The 22,496-nt window shown below is 35.9% G+C and overlaps 1 protein-coding gene across 8 annotated transcripts in view; it reads right to left on the bottom strand.

The window, feature by feature from the left end:
- Positions 1-22,496, bottom strand: part of ANKRD17 (ankyrin repeat domain 17) — a 162,840-nt gene that overhangs the window by 12,338 nt on the left and 128,006 nt on the right. For all 8 annotated transcript variants that reach the window (XM_027058172.2, XM_027058173.2, XM_027058176.2 and 5 more), the window contains 6 exons: positions 21,956-22,072; positions 11,112-11,283; positions 9,259-9,706; positions 8,624-8,779; positions 6,776-6,925; positions 3,805-5,441 (listed from right to left, as the gene is read on the bottom strand). In XM_027058172.2, the coding sequence (XP_026913973.1) occupies positions 3,805-5,441; positions 6,776-6,925; positions 8,624-8,779; positions 9,259-9,706; positions 11,112-11,283; positions 21,956-22,072 (2,680 nt within the window). The remainder of the gene's footprint in view (positions 1-3,804; positions 5,442-6,775; positions 6,926-8,623; positions 8,780-9,258; positions 9,707-11,111; positions 11,284-21,955; positions 22,073-22,496) is intronic.

Below are 22,496 nucleotides of genomic sequence, written 5' to 3'. Positions count from 1 at the left end.
ATTAAGCGATGGCGGCGGTACTATGAAAAGCCTTGTCGCTGATGACAGAGGGGAAGCTATGAAACCTGCCAGTGGATCTACAACATGGAAATGACTCGCAAGATCAACTTCTTGATGTGAAAGAACAGGTAGATCAGTGGCAGTGCTGTTGAGGCCTATCCACCTGTATCCTTCCTATCTCAAACCCCATTTTTTCTTACCTTTTTTATAATAAACTCAATCATGTATATGCAAAAAAAAAAAAAAAAAGTCTAAAAAAACTATAGGGGGAGAAAAACATAGCTATACTTCTACAATGGACAGATCTGATGATCAGCATCTTAACTAAGTGGCCATCCTTTCTATAGCTAATAGTGAAACAATCTTCAGTGAATGCCTCCTGATGTAATGCAGTGTGAGGTTCAAAACATCACCCGTTTGAAGTTCCTGCCAAAAATGTTTGACTTGAATGTAATCATGGACTAAGGAAACAGATGAATCTAATCTAAAATGTGGGACATTCTTCAGAACAACTGGACTCTTCAAAGAATTCATGTCAAGAAAAACAAAGGAAGGTAGTGAGATTTTAGACTGGGGGAGACCACAGAAACATGGCAGCCAAAAGCAATGTGTGAACCTTGATTGAATCTTGGATGAAAAGAAAAAAAAAAAGAAAGAAAGAAAGAAAGAAACACACAGGCACAATGGTTATATATGGGAGGATGGTACTGCATATTGGTTGGTATTGTCTAATTAATGTTAATTCTCTTGAGTGTGGTAATAGTGGTAGAACTGTGAAGGCAAACATGCCTGTTTTGCTGACCTGAATTGAGTAGTATTCCCAACAGACTCTCAAATTAAACTTCATGCTAACTTTGGCTCTAATCAACTATACACCCCCAAAAACCTCAGTTCCTTTATAGAGCTGGCCTTTTTTCCCCACCCTTCCACAAAATAAGAATTTGTTTCCTTTTTCTCTAAATCTTAATTTTTGTCTTTCTCAACACAGTACCTAGAATTCACCTTGTTTTGAAAAGTGAAGTATTTTCAATAAATTCCAACTATCATAAATATGAAATATAAAAACATTTCCAATGCATTGGCATATGATGATCTCTTAATTCTAACATTTCAGCACTCAAGAGAAATTGTATTATTTTGTAAGTACACATAAATACTTCCATCAGTCCCCAGCAAAGAAACATTTACTGACCATGTTCATTACATTGTATTCACATGTCATAGGAATAGGTAAAAATTACATCCAGTTCCCATTAAGTTTAGAAATTTTTAGTCCCAGAATGTCATCACTTCAATAACACAGATCAGGTTAGCAACATTTCTGCAAAAGGCTGAATAGTAAATATTTTCAGGCTATCATTAAAGCATGAAAGTAGCTATAACACAATATGTAAATGAATGGGTATGGCTGTGTTCCAATAAAACTTTACTTATGAACACTGAAATTCAAATTCCTATTTTTTTGTGTCACACAGTATTATTTAAAAAATATTTTTAATCATTAAAAAAATCTTACACTATTATTAAATCTCAATTTTAAAACGTAACAAATGTAAATATAGGCAGCAGGCCATTTTTGGCCCATGGACAATAGTTTGTCTATCTCTGGTATGGCTTATCTTTAATTACTTGAGATGTTCACATTAAAATACATAGCTCTAGAGGCAACTTGGTATCCCAGATTGGACAATGCAACAGAAAAAGAACATTATTGGAAAAACTGGTGAAATCTGAATAAAGTCTGTAGTCAATTGTACTGTACCAATATTAACTTCTTAGTTTTAAAAAATAAAGGATTATATTAAATATTTATACTAGGGGAAGATGGGGGTAATTACAGAAGAATTCTTCTATAAATTTAAAACATTTCAAAGTAAAAAGTTAATAAAAAAAGCAATCACTTACAACTAAGAGATCTTTCTTTAAGTTCTCTATAAATATCAGCATCATATTAAATGATAATAGAGCTTTCCAAGAAAACAGATATATTTGATATTGTACTTTCTATTACGGTAGCCACTAGCCATATGTGCTTATTAAATATTGAAGTAAGGCCAGCTTAGAGTCACAATGAAAAACAGTATGGAGACTGCACAAAAAATTAAAAATAGAACTGCTATATATAAACCAGCAATTCCACTTCTGGAAATATAGCAAAGGAAACAAAATCATTAACTCAAAAAGATATCTGCATTCCCATGTTCAGAGCAGCATTATTACAATAGCCAAGACATGGAAACAACCAAGGTGTCCATCAACAGATGAATGGATAAAGATGTCGTGGGTGCACATGCATACATATGTGCGCGTGCGTGCGCGCGCGCACACACACACACACACACACACACACACACACACACACAGAGGAATATTATTCAGCCATAAAAAGGAAGGAAATCCTGCCATTTGCAACAACATGGATGGACCTGGAGGGAATTACGGTAATTGAAGTAAGTCAGACAGAGAAAGGCAAATACTGTATGATCTCAATATGTGGATTCTAAAAACAAACAAATGCATAGAAAAAGATCAGATTTGTGGTTACCAGAGGTGGGAGAAAGGGGAACTGGAAGAAGGTGATGAAAAGGTATTTATAGGATAAATGAGTACCATAAGGATGTAATGTACAACATGATGACTATAGTTAACACTGCCGCAAGATATATATGAAAGTTGTTAAGAGAGTAAAATCCTAAGAGGAAAAAAAAAATCACAAGGAAAAATAATTTTTCCCTCTTTTTTATTGTATCTATATGATGATGGATGCTAATTAAACTTATTACAGTAATCGTTTCACAATATAAGTCAAATCATTATGCTGTACACCTTAAACCTACACAGTGATGTATGTCAGTTTTATACAGTTTTCAATAAACGGCTAGTTTGACCAAGAGGAATTTCTAATTTTATTCAATTTTAATTTGAAGAGCACATACGATTAGGGGCTACCTTATTAAAACTATGTGGCTCTGTGTTTTTCTCATTTTTTTTATTTTCTTTTTTTTATATTTATTTATTTTTGAGAAAGAGACAGAGCATGAGTGGGGGAGGGACAGAGAGAGAGGGAGACACAGAATCTGAAACAGGCTCCAGGCTCCGAGCTGTCAGCACAGAGCCAGATGCATGGATGGTGAGATCATGACCTGAGCCAAAGTGAGACGCTCAACTGACTGAGCCACCCAGATGCCCCTGTTTTTCTCATTATTTTAAAAACAAAAAAGACAGAAATGAAATCAAATTTTAAAAAGCTTTATTACTTTTTGAAATAAACCTTTTTTAATTTTAACTTATTAAAACAAAAAAGACTGCTTTATTCTGAGAGAGAAAAATATATCTGACGAAAATTATCTGTGGGAAATTCAAGATAAAGTCCACTGTGGCTTCTAAAAAGACTTTTTTAAAAAACGTCATACTTGGAGCACCTGTGTGGCTCAGTCGGTTGAGCGTCTTAGTCTTGGTTTCAGCTCAGGTCATAATCTCAAGGTTTTGTGGGTTCGAGCCCCGCGCTGCCAGCACAGAGCCTGCCTGGGATTCATTCTCTCTCTTTCTCTCTCTCTCTGCCCCTTCCCCACTTGCGCTGTTTCTGTCTCTCTCAAAATAAATAAAAAACTTAAAAAAAATAATAATTAAAATATAAAAACCCATACTCAACACATCTAATACTCAAAACAGCATTTGAGTGAACTAAATACAACAATCTCTATCTGGCCCATTCATGGAATAAAAATATTAGAAAATGACCAAGAGTTTTCCTATCACTTGTATAAAGGAACAGCTGCAGAATGTTAGAAAATACAAACTCACCTGAGGGACTTGGAGCGGGTCTCTGTAATGGTGGTCTAAAACCTGGAGCTTTGGAAGTATCAGACTGATGTAAAGGATCTGAATTTGGCAAATATGAGGATTTTCCTGATAGCATAGATTCTGGCGTTGACTGAGATGAAACAACAGATCCTCCCCAGAAGGCATGAGCAGAAGTAGGGCTGTTTTCGAACAATGTGCTAAAGGGCCCAAATGGTAAGGGGGCGCTGAAATTGGGAGCAATAGGCTTATTTGCTGGATGTACTGAATTTTGACAAGCACTTTGTGTACTTAAGGTTGAAGGTAGCTGGACAGAAGAGGGAACACTGTGAGGTCTTTTAATGTGATTGACACTTAGGACTGCAACAGATGAACTCTGCACTGGAGCTGGATTCTTGTGAGGGGCCGTTGTGCCATGAGAGGGTGGTCTAATAGCAGGGGTTTCCATTTTAGGAGCAGGCTGGGAGCATCCCATTTGTGTCTGAGGCAGAGGGTAAGTCACTGGGGCAGTAGAAGGCACCGCCACTGGAGCAGAACTTGTTGTTGCTAAAGGAGGAACAGTCATTCTAACTTCCGGGGGAGGAACCTGAGACTGCTGAAGAGGTGGTCTTGGCTCCTGAGAAACAGATCCCGGAGGTTGTTGCTGAGTAGAATGAACTGATGAACTCCCAGAAGAGCTGCTGCTGTTTGAAAGTCTACTGTTTGCTGTTTCTACTACTGGTGGACTACCTGCTTCCTGTTCAGAGGAAGATGCCCCTTTATTTGGAGATGCTGTTCCACAATCCAAAGGGCTGTTTCTAGAAACCCCTCCTGACTGGGCTGGTGGTGATGGGGAAGATGGGGATGATACTGGGTAGTGTTCTTTGGCAGTAGGCATAGGATATGTGGCATTTGTGGGTGCAGTGCTGTTGTTGCTTGCTGTGGTTGTGACTGTTGTGGTGGTGGCATTGGATGTCTTCACAACTGTGACAAAAAGCTGCCTTCTGACAGAAGGTGAACTTGGACTGCCATTTGTAGATGTACCAGGCACCGTTGAAGCTGATGAACTGGTTGTAGTTGTTGGACTTGAAGTTAAAGAACCTGCTGAATTCACCTGAGAACCACTGCTATTCTGATTGCTATGGCGAGGCACCATGTGAGGCTTAGGCGAGTTAGTAGCTCTGGCAGGGCTCAAAGGCCTGACAGGAAAAGGACCCCAAGTGGATTGAGCTGGTGGAAAAGTACCTCCAAAGTGGGTCATGGGCAACCTTGGTGGACGGATCTGCTGGAAAGTCTGAGCAGCAAGCAAAGCATGTGCAAACTGTGGAGGAGGATATGCTAATGGAAGAGAAACTGGAAAACCAGGCCTCACATTATTCACTGGGTTCTTAATGGTTTTATGAGTAGATGCAGAAGAAATTGCAGGCACCGTGAGTGCTGTGGCAGTTTGAGATGTTGATGACAGAGCTACAGTCGTCATTTTAATTCCCATTAAGGAACTGTTAGCAGCAGTGGTGGTAGGTGCTGATGACCCTATTTTGGAATTTGCTGAGGAGCTTTTCAAACGATTCTTTGGAATAAGTTCATCAATTTCTTTGTCTGGATCCTTGATCAGAGCATTGATCAACTGAGTTGCCTGTCTTGTTGATTCAGTGCCACCCCTGTAAGTTGACCAAGAAGAAAAAGTTAGGTCCAATTTCCCCTCCTTTTTAATAGGTATAGCCTAAATTCATTTGTGTGAGTGTACATATACATACAGAGAACAAATAACAAAGGTTAGGCAGCAATTTTCTGACTATTCTTGAGGTATTCTGCAAACAGAGCAATAAACTGGCCTGGTATGCCATTATAGTTTTCAAAGGAATAGTAAACGACTTTTCAAAAATGCATTTTGCTATTGTTTCCTTAGACTAAGAAGTCATTTTCCCATCGTAAAATGCATTACAGTTAGAAAAACCACTGCACTTAAAAGCCTATGTAATCCATAACACTATAATTAAACAGTTGGTCAATGTTAAAAGCAATATAAGTAAACAAAGAACAACAACAAAAAAAACTGAGTAAAAAAATAGAGTTTTATTTTAAGTCCCGGTACCTAAGATGACCCCATCTATGACCCCCACCTCTGACTAAACTCTATTAGAATGATTCTCATACTTCCTCTGAAAAGATGTCTCAGAAGGAGAGAGGAATCCTGACAGGGCCAACAATGGGCATCAGGTCAAACCCTAGTGTTAAATCTTCAGGAAAACATTTGATTGCAAGGAAAGCCTTATGGAAACCTTAAGGGGGAAATTACTCATAGAAGGTATCTGCTTCCCTCTTGTCTAGATAAAGCAGGTTGGGACTACCCACCTATCCCAGGAAAGGGAAAAACAAGATAGGAGAATAAATACAAAATAGAGATGGCTAATTGCCTCCCTTAAAGGTAGACTATATAACTATCAGCTCCTAAGGGGCACCTGCCTTTCATAACCAAACTTATCATTTCTTAGAATATCCTATCTTTATTTAAAGGGGATTAAGGTACAGACATCTTCAGTGTAAGACAAATACCCATTTCAGAGTTAAATCTATTACTGACCTCATAGTCTAAGGATACAACCTCAGAATAATAAATCTCAAAAGTTAATTTAAGGGCAAAAGGGAAACCTACTGCTTAAAATGGGTAAGAAACCTATTCCTTCTTAAAAAGTCTCAGAATAAAATTTTAAGGATGTTGTAAGAACAGTTTATGTAAGGAAAAGATTATCTAAGCCTCTGTCACACACTCACAAAAGAAAAATTCTTTAGAGCCCTTTGAAATATTTCACAAGAGCATATGAATTAGAGAAAAAAACTGTAAAGGTTTTCTTCTCAAACACTAATCAAATTCCCATTTAAAAAAAGTATGCTATTAAACACAAAGTTCCAGTGAAAACTCAAATGCTTGTATGTCATTAAAGTATAATGCAGTAAAACACAAAGGGAGAAAACAAAAGAGACAAAGTTTTGCCTTATGGTTATTATCCGGTCTCCTGTCTTGTCTTTCTGCTTATCAATATCTATGTGTGCACCAGTGAACTCCCGAATGGCATTAATATTACAGCCTCCTCTTCCAATCACTCTGGATATCACAGTTGATGGAACAGATACTTTCTTTGACCTGTTTAAAAGTTGCAAAGGTAAATTAAGATATATCACTAATATCAGTGGTTATGATTAAAATATTGAGGAGAGAGGATTACTAAAATACATTTCTGTAAACACAGAATAGATTATTGTTGAGTTAGCCTCTTCTATCTATTCTTACTCTAGGTGATAAAAGACAACTAAGTGACAGGAGAGAGAAAAAATGAGAGAGGTCATGTAAGCAAGCGCTTTTATCATAGCTTCTCATCTCATTACCAAAGATGGTTTGGTTTTTTGACTTTCATCATTTGTTAAAATCTATAAAGTACATACTATGTAGACATGCACTGTGTTAGTGCAAATACTAATGGCAAATAAGACAGACATAGGTTCCTGCCCACATAGACTGACTATGTAGATACCAAGTAGGAAAAGAACATCATGCCATGAGTGCTCCAATAAGGTATCATGAAGATACACTGGTTGGGGCACCTAATCCAGCCTGAAGAAACAAGTAACGCTTCTTGTGGGCACTTCTGGGTGTTTGACTCACATTCTTTTTATTCTCTAGTATATAACTGAAAGGATGATATTAAAAATGCATTGTTACCTTGTAGTATTTTAGAGGCATCAGAAGATGAGCCAACCATGCTTTATTGAAGAAGCAAATTATTTATTTAGAATGGTAGATTAGATATTAAATTAAAATGTTGTATTTTTTAAAAGGTAAGGTATGACCCCTGTACTTTTATATACATAACTAAGTTACTTAATAATTCCTTTGAGGGGAATAATAATAAGTCAGTGATCATTACTTTCAAATTAGTTAAGAATTTCTTAGTATACCACAATATAAAATACATGGAGAAAAACTGAGTTACCATACTTTTGTATAGACAGTACTCTAATGTTGTGATTTTGGTTAGTACAAAAGAAGTGTGTGTATGTGAATGAGTGCGTGTGCGATGTGCACGATTGTGAGAGAGACAGAGATGAAGATAGAGATGGTGGTGTGGGGAGGCTTTGGTCAAAAATATGAAAAAAAAACTATACAGTGCATTGTGGGATTAATAGGAATAAGTTTGGTTCATCACAGCTCTTAGTTCAAATACTCAAAACTTTAATTTTTTGTTGGAATTTGTGGGAAGTTCTTTAAAATAGGTTATCAAAGATTTACAATACATCCTCTGTGGGATCTTATGACCTTTTAGTTTCTGGGATACTGTTTTACTTGTTTAATATACATAACATTAAAAATTTCAAGCAAACTATAAACAAATATTTTAGTCCTAAAATTCTTAAAATAAAGATATCCTGTGGTTTACAAACAGCAATAGTTTAAAACCAATACTTATTCATTCTTCAAATACTTACAAGTATGTAAAAGATACCACATACTGGGCTCTGAGATTACCAAGTTGAGTACTCGAAACACAATTTATCACCTTAAAGTATTTACATTAGTTTTCTACCAGACAGCAAATACCTAGGGTCAAGCAGATACTGCAATTATGTAACTTTTTAATGTAAAATCTCCTAATTTTAAAAGCATTTATATCCAATTGTTTTTCTCATCTACAGTACGGTATAGGCTATCTCTGTTGGCTAGATTCAGATTCAGCCTAGGGCCACCATTTTCTTTGCAACCTTTGGAATAGTTGGAGGAATCTAACTGTAAGGTAAACAACATCTCACATGTAAAGAATGAGAAAAACAAGGAACAGTCACTCACCTTCTTACAACTTCCTTCCATCCTTCTTCCCTCTTTTGTCCACGCTTAGGACTTGCTACTGTTAACTTCCCATTTGGAGAGGAAAGGGGAGACGGACCAGATTTTGTGCAAGTAGACAGAGAATTACTGGTCACTTCATTGATAGTCTCTGACAATCTTTAACAGAGGGGAAAAATACATTAAATACAGAATATAGAGTTTTAAATAATAGAGGCAATCTATTACATAATTTTATTCTTTTATTTTGGAATAAGTATGGTAAACAAATGAAGAACTTATTTTTCACTTTTCAATACGTAGCATGATATGAACAATTTTTAAGAAGATATTATCATGAGGTCAAAATTAGCAGAGATGAATTACAGTAATAACCCCTGAGAAACCATAGTCAATACTTTTCATGGGCTAAATTTAACAACTAAAATAAAGAAGTTACATAGTAAAAATAATTTTATCTTTCAATAACACAAAACTTAAAAAATAGCTTATTCTTCAATTAAAATGAAACTGTGACTTCTTTAGCACAAAGACAAACCCTTATTTTGCCAATTAATTTGCTTGCTTTACTAAAAAATTCAGCAACAAAGCATTTCATGATGATACTATAAATAATAAAAGTGAAAATTGGGACTTACTTTATTGAAGCCTTTCCAGAAACAGATTTTCTCTCCTCTTTTGGAAATGTAACCAGAACTGATGGCTGCTTCTTGCTGGTCATCGTGGTAGTCACCACAGCAGGTGAATGATTGTCACTCTTTCGGCTGCTGTTGCTGTTACTACTTTCATCACTGCAGCTGGAAATCCTCATGTTATCACTGTCCCCACTCTCGCTGGTACTGCTGCTCTTGGACTCTCCATTTACCTTCTCTGGCTGACTATATGAGATTGGTAGTGGATCATCAAATATAATCTGAACATTTTCTGGAGTAATTTTATTTTTCCTGTTTTTCCTCTTTGAACTGGTTGTGGTTATGGTATTATTTCTTTTACCATGGGAACCTGCCAAAGTTGTCCAGGTTGCAGATATACCTATGGTAGTAGTGGTTGTGGCACTTGGAGGCTCTGTCAAGACTTCAGGCTCATCTGTAAAAGTAGTAATACCAAGTTAGACAGTTCTAAGTGATTCAAAATATATTTAGCTTTTTTTTTCTTTTTTTAAATGTTTATTTACTTTTGAGAGAGAGAACAGCACGAGCCAGGGAAGGGCAGAGAGGGAGACACAGAATCCAAAGCAGGATCCAGGCTCTGAGCTGTCAACACAGAGACTGATGCGGGGCTTGAACCCGCAAACCGTGAGACCATGATCTGAGCCAAAGTTGGACGCTTAACTGACTGACCCACCAAGGAGCCCCACAGAATATATTTAGCTTTAAGCACTTGAAGAACAATAAAATCAGGAGTTACTTTGCGACTATTAGATGACAATTAGATGTAAAGTCATCAATCATTCCAGCATTCATTAGTAATGAAACAGATATGATTGATCTCCTCTCTGTGCTAAGTCCTAAACAATACATAGTAGGCAGTTATAAAAAATATTTAGGGGACAATTTGGGAAATGTGAATAATTACTGTATATCACATATTATATAATTATTAAATTTCTCAGGTATAATAATGTTATTGTGGTTATATAAAATAATGTTCTTTTTCTGGGAAATACATATTCAAGTATTTAGTGATGATTCTGCATGGGGTGCCCAGTTTACATGTAATCTATTCAAAAAGAAAGGAAAAAAAACAAATTGAACTAATGTGCCAAAAATATTATAAGAATCTAGGTGACATACAGGTGTTCATCATACTAATCCATAAACTTTTCTGTAGTTTGAAATTTTTCAAAATAAAAGGCTGGAGGAGAGAGAAATTAGACACACACACACACACACACACACACACACAACACACACACACTACGTATATATTTGGTGGCTTACTGGCAGTGGTTTCTCCTCACAATATTTTCAATATCAAATAATCTTTTCGTTAGAATCCAGTTAAAATAATTCCCTCAGTTTGAGAAAATTCTAAATATGTTTAGGATTATCAATATTATGGAATTACACTTAATTTTGTAGGTATAATAAATGGTATTGTGATTATGTAAGCAAATGTCATCCCTAGGATAAGTGTTGAAGTTTTATAGGTACAATGTCAAGATGTTTGCAACTTACATTCAGATAGCTTAGAAAAAATATACACATATGTTTAGAAAGAAAAAAAATAAAGCAAATGTGGTAAAATGTTTATTTTTAATATCTAGGTAGAAGGTACTCAGGTGTTCATTTTATCATTCTTTCAATTTGTAGCTCTGAAATTCTTCACAATAAAAAGCTAGGGAGAAGTCAATAAATGAAAACAGCACACAATACTTAAGGGCTAATGACAGAAATCTACTTTTACCTTAAGTTATTGATATTTAAGGAAATATCATTTTGAATACAATGTATTACATAAATCAAATTAGATGGTAAGTTAGAGAAAATACCTTCAACTTTATGCTTTTCTTTTTCTTGAGCAGCTTGGAGTTCAAAGTTCTCTTTATTTTTGGCTTCGATTTCTTCTAGTTTTCTTCTTTGCTCTTCCTTTTTCTTTCGTCTCTTCTCCTTTCTCTTTTCTCTTTTGGCAGCCAAGGCCAGCCTCCGGCTTTCTTCTCTTAACTATTAAAGGATAAATAAAACAGATTTACTTTGTAAAAAAAGTTGTCACACAATGTCATTTTATCATAAGAGAACTAGAATACCATAAAATTCAAAGTCATCTAGTTCAATTTACTGTTTAATCAAGATTATAGTCGAATCGCTGTAAAGAGAAAGTAATATTTTTAAATGTCAAGATCAAATTAATAAGATAATCTAATTTTAAAATGGATAAATGACAGATACATAGCTTTCACAATCACTAAAAAATGTAAATTAAAATAATAAGTTACCACGTTTTATTCATTAATTTTGCAAAATTAAAAAAGGTATCATGGATCAACACAAGTTTGGGAAAATGAGTTCCTTCCTATACTGCTGTGGGTATAAATAGTTGTATTTTAGGAAAGGTAATTCAAAAGCCTCCTGTTAAAATTACAAACTGCTTATCCAAAGAATTTATTCTATAAAATAACCATAGTGAAAAAATAATTTCTATTGCAGAGCTGATTATAGTGGCAATAAATGGAAACAAGGTAAATCCATCAATGCCAAGAATGGGGGGGAATAAATTAACAACAGTACACATTCACAAAATACTAGGCAGCCATTAATGGGGCAGCTGGGTGTCTCAGTCAGTTAAGTGTTTGACTCTTGATTTTGCCTCACGTCATGATCTCATGGTTCACGGGTTTAAGCCCCGCATTGGGCTCTATGCTATATCAGCACCAAGCCTGCTTGGGAATCTCTCTCCCCCTCTCTCGGCCCCTCCCCTGCTTGCACATTTTCTCAAAATAAAAAAAACGTGAAAACAATTTTTTTAAGTGTTCTATACTTGGTAATATGCTCCCAAATTACACTGGTTAGAAGAAAAGAATGCACATGGCAGTCCAATGATCTCACTTACTGGGAAGGGAACCTGTTATGTGGCTCTGTTTGTAGAAATAGAGAAAAAGGCAAAGAGGATACAAATGAAAGCTAATGACTACTCTAAAGTGAGCCTGGAGGAGGGGTGGCAGAAAGATGGTGGCTTTCAATTTTATTTTATATAACTGTACCCTGTTTCTATTTGTGAAAGTGGGCACTTAATGGTGTTACTTTCATAGTCAAAACAATGAGTAAGAATAAAAGTATAACATCTCTTAATAAGTGACATTAACAATTAAATTTTCCTCTTTGATTCATAAAGTGAGAAAATCATCTTCAATCTGTTTTCTTTCCTTGTCCTCTAAAAGATGTTTTCAAACTGTGTACTCCCTGCCCATAATCTAGTGTTTTGTGTATTATGTGTACATTTAAATATATGTGTCAAAACAATGACACTCAATTTATGGAAAATGTCACAATATACTAACTAATGAAACCAGAGCTCAAATATAAGCCCAAAAGACAAATCATTTCATTTTTGTTAAATTTTTTAAGGTTTTTGCTTTTGCTGGACTTTACTGTCATTTCAAATTATGTCTGTTAGGTAACTGAAAGTTTCTGCCCACCTTGAAAGTTTTTACACCCTGGGGCAGTGCACCATAATTACATTCTCTCTGGTGAAGAGAAATCTTTTGCTCCTGAAAAGGGAAATAATTAAGGAGACTCTGTAGAACACTGCTACTTTCTCAGGTAGAGGGACTTCAGGAAAGAATACAAATGGAAGTTAAAGATACAAAAGTTGTCTGCATGGTAGCCCTAGAAAGTTTTGCTAGGCCTCCAGAAGCACACAAACTTCAGTCTGAAGACAAGTGAAAGAGGAGCTTTTGACCTTGCCGAAGGACTGGAAAGAAAAAATTGCTGACCTTCATTCCTTAGATCATTACATGGGAGGAGGAATAGTATCTGACTGGAGAGTCTGAAAGAAAGAAGTAAGCATGTGTGACTCTGCTCACTGAATCCTTGCTTTAATGGAGCTAGCTGCCTGCCCTTGGGAAAACGTGCATTCTCCCCGCTGAACTCTAGTGAGGTTAGCCTGCCTAGCTGACTTTGTCAGATAAGCTTAAGTTAAAGAGGAAAAGGAGGAGTAGAAAGTGGCGTGAAGGATGTGCCAAAAAAACTTTTCAAAGCAACCGTTTCCATAAATATGTATTAAGCCTCTTCTGCGCTCTCACTCTCAAAAATAAACATTAAAAAAAATTTTAAAAATATATTAAAACTCTCCAATTCAGAATTAGGAATAATAAAACATACTTTATCTGTGTCATGGCTGTATGTACAGAAAAGCCTTGAGAAAGGCTTATGAGAGATCAAAATGACAAGCGAAACCCACTGGTTAAGCCAAGGATGGATTTTTGGTTTTGCTGGATTTTTTATTTGTCTAGTGGTAGGAGATCATTGTGACTGGTATCAAGGGGGAAAGAACTACCTTAAGAATAGAAAACTTTAGGGGCGCCTGGGTGGCTCAGTCGGTTAAGCGGCCGACTTCGGCTCAGGTCATGATCTCGCAGTCCGTGAGTTGGAACCCTGCGTCGGGCTCTGTGCTGACAGCTCAGAGCCTGGAGCCTGTTTCAGATTCTGTGTCTCCCACTCTCTGACCCTCCCCTGTTCATGTTCTGTCTCTCCCTGTCTCAAAAATAAATAAAACGTTAAAAAAAAAAAATTAAAAAAAAAAAAGAATAGAGAGCTTTAAATCAGAAAGCAGTCATCTAAACCTATTTGGCCTAGATGTGGGTAGGGGTGATGGGCTGAGGTAGACTAGTTTGTAGGTGTAGCTGGGTCTTGGGTATGCAAGTGCCCTTAGGGCTTACAGAATTCAGTCAGTGGAGACTGGCCCTTTGACAAAAGTATGTCTAGCCTTTGACAACAGTAAGTCTAGATTATCAGACTCACAGTAGAGTTCAGCCCTAAAGGCAAGGTATTTACTCGTTTCTACATCTTATAAATTCTAAGTATTATCTAGTATTTTGATAATCTCATAGATTCTACTAACCCTTTCGACTCACTAAAAAGTGGGGCACAAATTCAGAGGTCCTAGGGAAACTCTTTCTGAAGGACAGATCTCAGACTATGGCTGTGAAAGAACCAATAAAGGCATGAAGCTCTAAAAAATTAAGCAGAATTAGATAAGATAGATACATATGTATTAAGAGGCATCATAAGTTTGCAGGAGGTATATGAAACTAGTGGATCACCAAAGGGAAAAAGTTATTAACTATATGAATATGTATTTATGTGTATGTGTGTGTGTGTGTGTGTATGTATGTATATATATATGTATGTGTATATATATATATATATACATATATATATATATATATATATATATATATGGGATATCCAATATTTAAAAGGAAGAGCAAATGAGACTTTAGGAAGGCATAATCAGGCAGAGGAAGACAATCAAGAGAAAAATGGCTTCAGTGAGAAGAGTTTTATGAAGGAAGGTAATCAACATTGGTAAGTATCACAAGTATCAATAAGAACTGAAAATAAGTAATAGGATTTGGCAGTTGAGATGCCACTGGTAACCCTGCTATATATAGTTAGTTCATTGCAGTAGTGAGGGAGTAGGTAAGTGGTTCTGAGGATTAAAAATTTTAAAAGTAGAGGGTGCCAGGGTGGCTCAGTTGGTTAGGCATCCGACCTCGGCTCAGGTCATGATCTCGCGGTTCATGAGTTCGAGCCCTGCGTCGGTCTCTGTGCTGACAGCTCAGAGCCTGGAGCCTGCTTCGGATTCTATGTCTCCCTCTCTGTCTGCCCCACCCCAACTTGTGCTTTCTCTCTCTTTCCCAAATATAAGTAAACATTAAAAAAATTATTAAAAAAATTTAAAAAGTAGAGTGAACAAGACATAGATCATTCTCTTAAAATATCTGGAAAACAAAATGCTAAATTTGAGGTAAAGTTTCATTATAATAATTACCTTAAGTTGCAGGCAGAGGGTAGGAGTTAAACAGTAGACACTAAAGATAAAAAAGTATGGGGGAGGTGGTAACAACTGATGCAAGGTCCCAAAGAGAACAGATGAAAACAGAATAAGCCATGAAGACTTAAGAAAGTCTGGAGGTACAGAAAACAGGGTTAGAAATTCAGCCTACATCCTCTATTTTCTCACAAGGTACAAACCTGCACCTCACTTCACTTACTGGGGAACTGCTGTATGTTTTTCAGTATATGCGGGGGAAGGGTAGAGGCTTTGAAGAAAAGAGTCAAGTTGTAGAATAAACTTATTGTGGAAAAGGAAAGGGCACTACTAACTGGTGATTTCTAATTGAGGTTTAGGAAACAAAGTGATATCTGAGAGTTAAGCTTTTTAAGGTAAAAATTTAAGAACTGAAGAAGAAGTAGTCCAGACTAAAGAGAAACCATCTGCAAATTTGGATATATGAAAGTGAACAAGTTATGTGAGCAGTAGAAAACCACAGCGAGTGATGAGCCTGGAGGAGTAAGCTAGGAGGACCTGAATGTTTGATTTCCCCAAGCAGACAACTAAGACAGACAGAAAGTTTTTGAGAAGGGTGTAACGCAATTCCACCTATGTATTAGAAAACTATGGAAACTGTGGAAAAGTTACATTGGAAAGGAGAAAGACTAAAATGAAGGCAAAAGGTGACGGAGGCAAAACTATTTATTTATATAGGGAGACTATTAAGCCTACTGCGATACTTCAGGTATCAGGAGTGATAACTGAGAGGAAAGGAAGAAACAGAGACTGACAAAGCTTAGTTAAAGGTGATGATGATATGTAGAGGGTTTAAATGTGCCAGGTGCTGGATTAAGTTAATTTACTACATGAATTCATTTGATGGATGTAGTGAACAGGAAGCAAGGGTAAGTGAGCAGCTGAAAGTGATATCAAGATTTCATTACTGACTCATAGGTACTGACACCAATAACAGAAAAAGAGATCAAGGAGTATTCAAGGGAAGGGAAGGGAAGGATCCAAGGAAAATCTATTGATAATCTGCTATATACTAAGCATGGTTCTAATCTTTTAGGACTAGTCAGTAAACCAGACAAAATATCCCTACCCTCATGAAGCTTATAAAACTAACATTTAGTTGGGGGAGGGCACATAGATGACAATATGTTAATTTTCAAAAAGGTATTAAGTACAATGTATAATACTGGAGAAGGGGAAGAGAAGTATGTATATGGGGACGGGTAAGGGGGTTTGATTTTAAATAGGTAATCAGTGTTAAGTCTCACAAAGGTAAAGTTTAAGTGAATATCTAAAAGATTTGAAATATTTCAGGCAAAGAGAACAGCCAATACATAAGCTGTATGTTCAAGCAGGCCCCTGTGGTTGAAAATAGTAGAAAAATGACTTTGCAACAGAATATCAGAGGGTCTGTCTGATCACCTTGGTGTCTCAAAGACTTTATCTTTTAGTCTGAAATAGTGCTGTAGCGTTTTGAGCAAGAGTGTCAGATTTGATTTAAATGATTTAAGAGGATGGAGAATAGACTGCTGAGCAATGGGAATCAGGGAGGTCAGTTAAATAACTACTGGGTAATACAGGTAAGAGATGATATTAATGACTTGAACCAGGGTGAGAAGTGATGAAAAGAGACTAGGATTCTAGATACAGTTATAAGGCAAAGGTAACAAGATTTTCTAAGACAATGGAGGATAGAGAGGAATCAATAATGACCTCAAGGCTTTTAGCATAAGCAGTTCCAAGACAGAGTTGTGGCTCTAGGGTGGGCAAAGATTAGGAGTTGACATTGGAAACAAGTATGAGATGTCTAATTGGTATCCAAATGGACATGTTGAGTAACTAGCAGGAGATGAGACGAGTTTAGGGAAGATATCTGTGCTAAAGATATATTTTTGGGATCAGCTGTTATTTATTTAAATTTAAGAAGCAGGATGAGGTAACCAGTGGAAAAAGATGATAATGTAATGAGCCAAGGGGCTTGCCAACTAAGAGAGGAAAAGAGGAGGAAGTAGCAAAGAAGACACAGAAGGAACATCCAGGGAGGTAAGAGAAAAACCAAGAGTGTGTAGTGCAATGGAGGTCAAGTGAAGAAGTAGGTCAGGTATTATTAGGCTCCATGAGATGAGGATAGAGCACTGAGCACTGGGTTTGGCTACATGAAAGTCACTGGAGACCATAAAAGCATAGTTTTGGTGGAGTTGTGAGAGTGCGAGCCTGACAGGAGTACGTTCAAAACGAAGGAAGAACTGGAAAGAGCCAAAATAGATGAGTTTGCTGTTATTGTTTGGCTGCAAAGGGAAGCAAAGGGATGAGTTTGTAGCTGAAAACTGGAGACAGGGAGTGGAGGAATCAAAAGGTTTTTTGAGACTGGAGAAATAAGCTTGTATGAAGATGAGAATGATCCACAAGAAGAGGAAAAATGATATAGGACAAAGAGAAAAAAATTGCCACAATGTTTTTGAGTAAGGGTGACCAGATCTAGTTCAACAGATGGGGCTGGTTACAAAAAAGTTTATTTAGTAACTGGGAGGAAGAATATGGGTAGAAATTGGTGGATGGGGAAATGGGTGGGGAAAAGTCTGACAGTTTACTTTTGATGCTCAGTTTTCTCACTGTAAAATGTAAGGTCATTAGTTGAAGATAAAGGAGCAGATGTATTGGAAGTGAGGATAAAGGAGAGAAAGTAATAGTGGTCTTGATAAGTGGGAGAATGAATGAAATTAGGGAAACACAGTATATTAGGTAGCATTAAAGGGTTCACTGTCACCCATTTAAAGTAAAATTCGTCATCAAGTGAATGTTTTTTTCCTACACATTTAGTTACTAGGCTACAGGTGGGAGTGAAATAAAAGAAAGAGTAAAGAACAGTGAAGGGTGGTAGAAGTGAATCCTAAATTTTTTGGTATGCAGGGTTGTCAGGATTGTTGGAGGTAGAATTCTAGAGGGAGTAAAGCTGAAAAGATAATCACAGAATGAAATGTATAAAATTAAGATTATGGGATGGGCATATTAAAAGCTTCAGGTATAGGCAAAAAAGCCCAATGGAAAATATCTAACAGGAATATTGTAAAACTACACCCTACATAGGTAATGCAAGTTTATAAGGAAAAAGATAGGGGGAGAAACAATAAGTAATAAAGTGCAAGGGTGAAAGAAATATATCAAAAATGCAGATCAACAGTATCCACTAGGATACCAATAGCCATGAGTATAACCTAGTTGTTAATTTCCTAAGAGAGCAAGCAATTAACTGCAAGAGAAGTCCTCAGTTTGACCAGCTAAACTGCTCCAAAGCAGGGACTCTTCCACATAATAAATGCTGAGTAAATATATGTTCACTGAACAAGGATAAGAGAATCTGATAAATATAATGGGCAGTATTTTCAGCAGCAGTTTTTACAAACCTATTAACCAAAATTTTCAAATTAGAAAGGTTGATCAGAGAAGCACTATTATACAAGCAATAAATTACCTATATAGAACATTCAACGTGGACCAGACAAGACCAACTCCAAGATGTTCTTAAATCAGAAATGGTGGAGCCAGAATATACTGTGTCTCAAAAGGCAAAAGAATAAAAAAAGAAAAAGGTATTTTCCCAGACATAAATAATAAGTGAAAAAAGTGAACCAAACCCTATCAGATACCAATCTGATAATTTTTCAAACAGAAATACTGGCGTAGGAGAGACGTACCTCCTGTGTAATCTAGAATTTTATCTCTACACCGCCCCCATTCAAAATTGTTTATAAAGTATCAGTGCATGCAGCAGAATCAATTTACATCTAATTAACTTACGATTAAGAATTATTTATTAGTTTGAGTTTTAATATTATGGAAAAATATGCAGTGACATTTGAAAGCAGTTCCTTTTGACTTACTTTAAATCTGAGGCTCTTGGAACATCAAGGTTAAGAAATGTTGGAAAGAAATCAAGAAAATGACACCTGTGTTGCTGATAACAGTAGGAAAATATTTTGGAAGTATATCAAATTTAAAATATATTGACCCAAGTGAAGAAACTTTATAAAAATAAAAGCACCAAAATATAAGGAAATATGTATAAGGATTTTATAGTAACATTACCTGTAGTGACAAAAAACTGGCAACAAACTTACTATGGCATATATTCTACAGTTATTTAAATCACTAACAACTGACAATATCCATCAATTACTGAGAGAGGAAAAAGGAAGTATTAGAGCAATGCGTTCACATGACCCTTTTTCATAAAAAGTATCACCATCTCCGTATGTGTGAATATTCATTCGCTCAAGAAATATTTATTGAGTGCCTATGACATGCCACGCACCATTCTGTGATGCATACATTGTAGTGGTAGAGAGAGGCCAATAAGATAACTAAATAAAATACATTTCAAACGTTACAGAGTGAAAATAAAGAAGGGAAGAAAAGTAGCAAGAGTGTTTGTGGAAGGGAGACTAAAATAAGAGGCAAATGAAGGGACATTCAAGGCAGAAGTCACAGGAAGAGCAGAAGAGGATGGTCTGTATGGATGGAGCCAAGTGACCAAAAGTAATAAAAAAATAAGATCAGAGGTGTAAGAAATATTATAGGTGGGCATATCACATACAGTCTTAAAAGACTTTGTAAGTAATTGCAGAGGTGCAGACTTTGTTACCATGCCAGGTTTTTAGCTTTAGTTATCTTACAATGGTGACATGTTTTTCTTTATGCATATTTCAGTTTAAATTGAACACATTATTGTAATAAAGAAAAAAAACCTGAAGTTGACTGAGAACAGGTATCTTTAAAAAGATATCTCCTATAAATGGTCTCCTGTCTCTATAATCTACAGGTATGCACTAAGTCCCTAGATGTATTTAATGTAATGTGTAAGTACCAAAGGCATGAAGAAATTAAAGATTTTATTTAAAAACAGATTTTTATGTCTCAGTTGTAGAAAGGATGTTTTCTAGATTTGATAAAAATGCAAAAAGAAACAGTAAGTATCATAATATAACTTAGAAACAGAAGAATTCTAGTGCAAAAATAGGAGAGTAATGCAAAAACAGGATATTATAATACTTTGGGAAGAAAGAACTAAAAAGAACTAAGAGGTATGTTATGGTCAGTTAAGGAATGAGTGGGACCCTGGGAATCTGGAAGGAAAAAACTGGGTTCGAATCCTACCCTAGCTTAATCAAGTTATTTAACTTCCATAGATTTAATTTCTCCGTCTGTAAGAGGAAGGGAGTAATACTTTTTTTTAGTGAGAAGACCAAAATAATACATTTTATCATACAAATTGGCCCTATTATTTTGTTCGGTATTTAAGAGGCATTAAATATTAGATAAAACTGAATATGAAAACAGGTCAAGTAATAGTTATAATAACTATCTACCTCTCAATGTGCTCATGTTGTTTTAAAATTTCAAAATGGATGGGGCGCCTGGGTGGCTCAGTCGGTTAAGCCTCCGACTTCGGCTCAGGTCATGATCTCGCGGTTCATGAGTTCGAGCCCCGGTGGGCTCTGGGTGTGATTCTGTGTCTCCCTCTCTCTGGCCCTCCCCTGCTCACACTCTGTGTCTCTTTCTCTCTCTCAAAAATAAATAAACATTAAAAAAAAAATTAAAATTTCAAAATGACCAAAAAAGTGAATTTGTTTGATCAGAAATTAAACCAGAGTTTAAAAAATGAAGAACCTCCAGTATTAAGTATATTTTCTGAAAAATAATAGCGTATTTTCACATTTAAATTAGAACAAAATGGGGGTGCCTGGGTGGCTCAGTCAGTTAAGCATCTGGCTCTTGGTTTTAGCTCAGGTCATGGCCTCACAGTTTGTGAGACTGAGCCCTGAGTCCAGCTCTGTGGTAACAGCACAGAGCCTGCTTAGGATTCTCTCTCTCTCCCGCTCTCTCTCTGCCTCTCCCTGCTCGTGCATGCACAGTCTCTCTCTCAAAATAAATAAACTTAAAAAAAATAAATAAATTAGAATAAAATGTTGAGAATAATTCATATTTTGTTTATGTAAGTTGAAATACACAATTTAACAAAGTCAGCAAGTATAATAAAAAAGGAGCTGACTCAAATCAAAAAGATTAAAATTATCACTCTATATCCTTTATAAATTTAAACAGTAATATTAAATTTGAAGCATTTTTAACCTTTTTAAAAAAGATGAAATATGGCAGAATATGTATTCCATAATATTCAATGTCAACCAACTCTTTTCTTGCTGTGATTACTATTTGCATTACATTCCAGAATGCAGAGTTATTGACAGGAAGGGGGAGAAAGAAGGAACTATGGGACTGTCAAAACCAAATGTTGTTTGGAGTATTTTACTGCCCGTGAGAATAGGTGGGAATGATGTTGTTCTGCCTGAAAGAGAAAAGTACAAAAGAAATCATCCATTTAAAAAATGAACTCATTAAACATTCTACCAAGTGGCTGTAACTCACTGGTTGGTTATGTGTTGGTAATGCATTTGGTACTCTGATAAAGCTGCTGGCAACAAATTACAAGGTGTAGGATCAGTGAAAGATCAATTTGGATGGGGATTAAGAGATCATTCATTCGTTAAGACTCAACTTGATTATTAGAGGCTAGGTTTTCTGACTTCCAGATGAATTCAATTCCTATAATAAAATTTAGTTAATTTGATTACAAAGAAAATTCTTTTAATGATATTGAAGATAGTCATAATTCAATTTGAACCAAACCTGAGGGAAAAACATGTACATAATTTAAACCAAAAACAAAAGACAAAATGAAAGAAAAATAAAAGATAACAGATTACAAATTAGGGAGAAGGAAAAGGAAAAAAGTTGGTATTTTTCACATGTAAAGGTTATCATTACCTTTTCCAAGTCTAACTCTTCTAATAAAATGCTGGCATTTTTGTTTGCTTCAGCAGCCTGTCTATCTTTGGCTTGTACTATTGATTCCATACAAAGATGACACTTCTTCAGCATCTCCTAAAATAAAAAATTAAGATATTTGCAGCCTCAAAACACAATTCACATTTAGAGAGACTCCTGAAAACACAAAGATATTTAATTAAGGTACCTGAATGAACATGAGCAATAAACATCAGTGGTAGGGCAAAAAAGGGTAAAAACAAAACCATAATCTAAATGGTATATGTTTTTTAAGTTACACAAGCAAAGAGCCTCTACTGTCCTTCAAAATAACATCCATGTGACTGGTATTTTGGAAACTAAAATTACTCATTCCTAAAATTTCAATGTAAGAAGTCATATAGCAAACACAGCTTCAATAATTTATGCCAGCTGGTTAATGGGCTGAAGGGAAAGGTCAACGTCAACAAAGAAGATGGGTTTAAAAAATTAAAGAACTTAATTGACGGGAACTGTTTCAAATATTTAAGCTTTGTTGCTA

This window comes from Acinonyx jubatus, chromosome B1 (assembly GCF_027475565.1).
Source record: "Acinonyx jubatus isolate Ajub_Pintada_27869175 chromosome B1, VMU_Ajub_asm_v1.0, whole genome shotgun sequence".
Classification (NCBI taxonomy): Eukaryota; Metazoa; Chordata; class Mammalia; order Carnivora; family Felidae; genus Acinonyx; species Acinonyx jubatus.
The sequence above is the reverse complement of the archived record's forward strand: the minus strand, read 5'-3'. Positions and strand labels throughout refer to the sequence as shown.